The 2,725-nt window shown below is 45.2% G+C and overlaps 1 protein-coding gene across 1 annotated transcript; it reads left to right on the forward strand.

Annotated features, from left to right (window-relative positions):
• Positions 1 to 429: 429 nt before the first annotated feature.
• Positions 430 to 2,657, forward strand: LOC121964256 (transportin-2-like; the record flags this gene model as incomplete). Its single annotated transcript, XM_042514474.1, has 8 exons — positions 430 to 630; positions 863 to 969; positions 1,088 to 1,221; positions 1,345 to 1,426; positions 1,858 to 1,980; positions 2,070 to 2,188; positions 2,303 to 2,363; positions 2,486 to 2,657. Coding segments are annotated over 8 exons (999 nt in total), but the record flags the coding sequence as incomplete, so codon positions are not given.
• Between the last annotated feature and the right edge of the window lie 68 nt (positions 2,658 to 2,725).

Here is a 2,725-nt window from a genome sequence, read left to right on the forward strand (position 1 = left end):
CCCTTATAAACATATCATAAAATGTCCCCATATCTTATCAAAGGTATAACATTGACCCTTTATCATAAATGTAAGGTTTTTTAAGAGCAATAAAGTGTGACAGACTGGCAAGTCAGGCTTGTAAGCTCGGTCTGGAAGGAAAGTTTCAGGATTTGGCTGTGGTGTGTTTTGCTTGTAATAAGCCACAGACAGTCATTTTTTTTTATCTGCCTTGCTTAGTTTTCAGTTTACAGGAAAAATATTGAACATACAAAGTTTGGGGTGTACAAATAACTATAAGCATGTGACATGTAAAAGGATATCCAAAATCTGTATCCATAAAGCTTGAATATTTGGGCATTTGCACAGAAATATAATGGGGTTCTTGTTTACGTAAAAATCATCCTTGTCCCTTGCAAATATTTCTGTATCTTACCTCCTCTTTTCCAGTTCTTAAAAATGTTTTTTATGTTGTTCCTCTCTGCTGCCTCCCGTCTCAAGACGAGCCCACTCGCTCCCTGAGCGGTCTGATACTGAAGAACAATGTTAAGGCTCACTACCAGAACTTCCCTCCCAACGTGGCTGACTTCATCAAACGAGAATGCCTCAACAACATTGGAGACCCTTCACCGCTCATCAGAGCTACGATCGGTGGGTGTTTGAGTGAGAGGATGGAGAAAGCTAGTGTTGGCTGCATTTCTAGCCAGTGTGAGTCAGACTACTATGTAGGTGGTTGGGTTTTTGCAGGTAATGCTGCTGTGTGGGAGCAAGCGCTGCATTTTCAAGATGTTTTGAATGATTGACTGCGACAGTGAGTTAAGGTACTTGTTTTAAAGCCTGATTTCTCCTGGTGTAACTTTTTTGTTTATCATCTCTTGTAAAGGTATCCTGATCACGACCATAGCCTCTAAAGGGGAGCTGCAGACCTGGCCGGAACTGCTGCCTCAGCTCTGTAATCTGCTCAACTCAGAGGACTATAACACCTGCGAGGTCGGACTCACCTGCACGGACACACTAACAGCTTTGCAGTGTTAATGCGATAATCAGATTTATACCTGTTACTTTTGTTCATAGCATTTTTTTCTTTCTCTTTTTTTCCTCCTTTCAGGGTTCTTTTGGAGCGTTGCAGAAGATCTGCGAGGATTCATCAGAGTTGTTGGATAGCGATGCTCTGAACAGACCCCTTAATATCATGATCCCTAAATTCTTACAGTTTTTCAAGCACTGCAGCCCCAAGATCAGGTCAGTGGAACGCCTGTCTTTTGCTTCCTGACTGTCTTACTGGCACTCCGCCTCAGACCGTCCACTGTAACTCTTCCTGTTATAATCAACATCATAGATCCCTCTTGCTTGTCTCTCTCTCAGGTCCCATGCTATAGCGTGCGTGAACCAGTTTATCATCGGTCGAGCTCAGGCTCTGATGGATAACATTGACACCTTCATAGAGGTGAGCTCCACAGGGTCATGTGTTAGTTTAATTCCCATTGTTTTCAAGCCTTGCTTCCTCACCTTGAGCTCCTTTCGGAGATGGAATAAGCAGCCAAGAAAAAAGCAATGAGGCTATTCACTGATATTGTCTCATAAGGATCGCAGACCCCTGAATTAAATCCAAACAAAATGGTATCATGGAAGACTGTGATGTCAGCAAATATCATGTGATGAAACACATCCTCCCCTCCGCTCTGGTAGGAGATCCAGAGCAATAAATGCAGAACAAGCAGAATAAAAAACAGCCTCTTTCCCAAAGCTGTCACCTCGTTGTAACCATCGCATTTTTCTGTCTTCCTCACATTTTTTGGTCCTGCCCATCCATCTCCTCTGTCTCCCCCACCCATCCCCTGTCCTTCCTCTCTCTCCTCATCTCTCGTTCCCATCCAGAGTCTGTTTGCACTGGCCGGAGACGAAGACAGTGAAGTACGCAAGAACGTGTGCAGGGCTTTGGTCATGCTGCTGGAAGTTCGCATCGACCGTCTCATCCCACACATGCACAGCATCATCCAGGTGAGGATGGGACTTGATCTCACACACCACTTTGAGCAGAGAACATGCAGCTTTTCCTTCCTCCTCACCTTCTTGCTGTCTGTCACCAGTACATGCTGCAGAGGACCCAGGACCCAGATGAGAATGTGGCTCTGGAGGCCTGTGAGTTCTGGCTGACTCTGGCTGAGCAGCCCATCTGTAAAGAGGCCCTGTCTGGCCACTTGGTCCAGTAAGTTCTCACATGCAAACACTTTTTCAGACAAGCTGATGACAAGCAAGTTGAAAAAAAAGTGTGAATTTCATCTGAGTTTTAATGTGGTTTTCTGACTTTTTTTTTTGTTAGACTGATCCCTATCCTGGTGAACGGGATGAAATACTCTGAGATCGACATTATTCTTCTAAAGGTGAGCCACCCCTGGATACCTTCAGTGTTCACAGCCCGTCATACTTCTTGTCGTCTCTTCCTCTTTTTTTATTTTGAACCTGCGTCCATTCTGCATTCACCTTTCTCACCATTGTTCTCCAGGGCGACGTTGAAGAGGACGAGGCAGTTCCAGACAGCGAGCAGGACATAAAGCCTCGCTTCCACAAGTCCCGCACCGTCACCCTGCAGCATGAAGGAGGGGAGGGCGAGGAGGGGGAGGACATCGATGAAGACGAGGACGACGACGATGATACGCTGTCTGACTGGAACCTGCGTGAGTTACAGTACAAACACGCAGCCTTAGTAATCCTCTTTTAGTTTCTGTTCTTAAACTTTTAACAA

This window comes from Plectropomus leopardus, unplaced genomic scaffold (assembly GCF_008729295.1).
Source record: "Plectropomus leopardus isolate mb unplaced genomic scaffold, YSFRI_Pleo_2.0 unplaced_scaffold14825, whole genome shotgun sequence".
In the NCBI taxonomy this organism is placed as follows: domain Eukaryota; kingdom Metazoa; phylum Chordata; class Actinopteri; order Perciformes; family Serranidae; genus Plectropomus; species Plectropomus leopardus.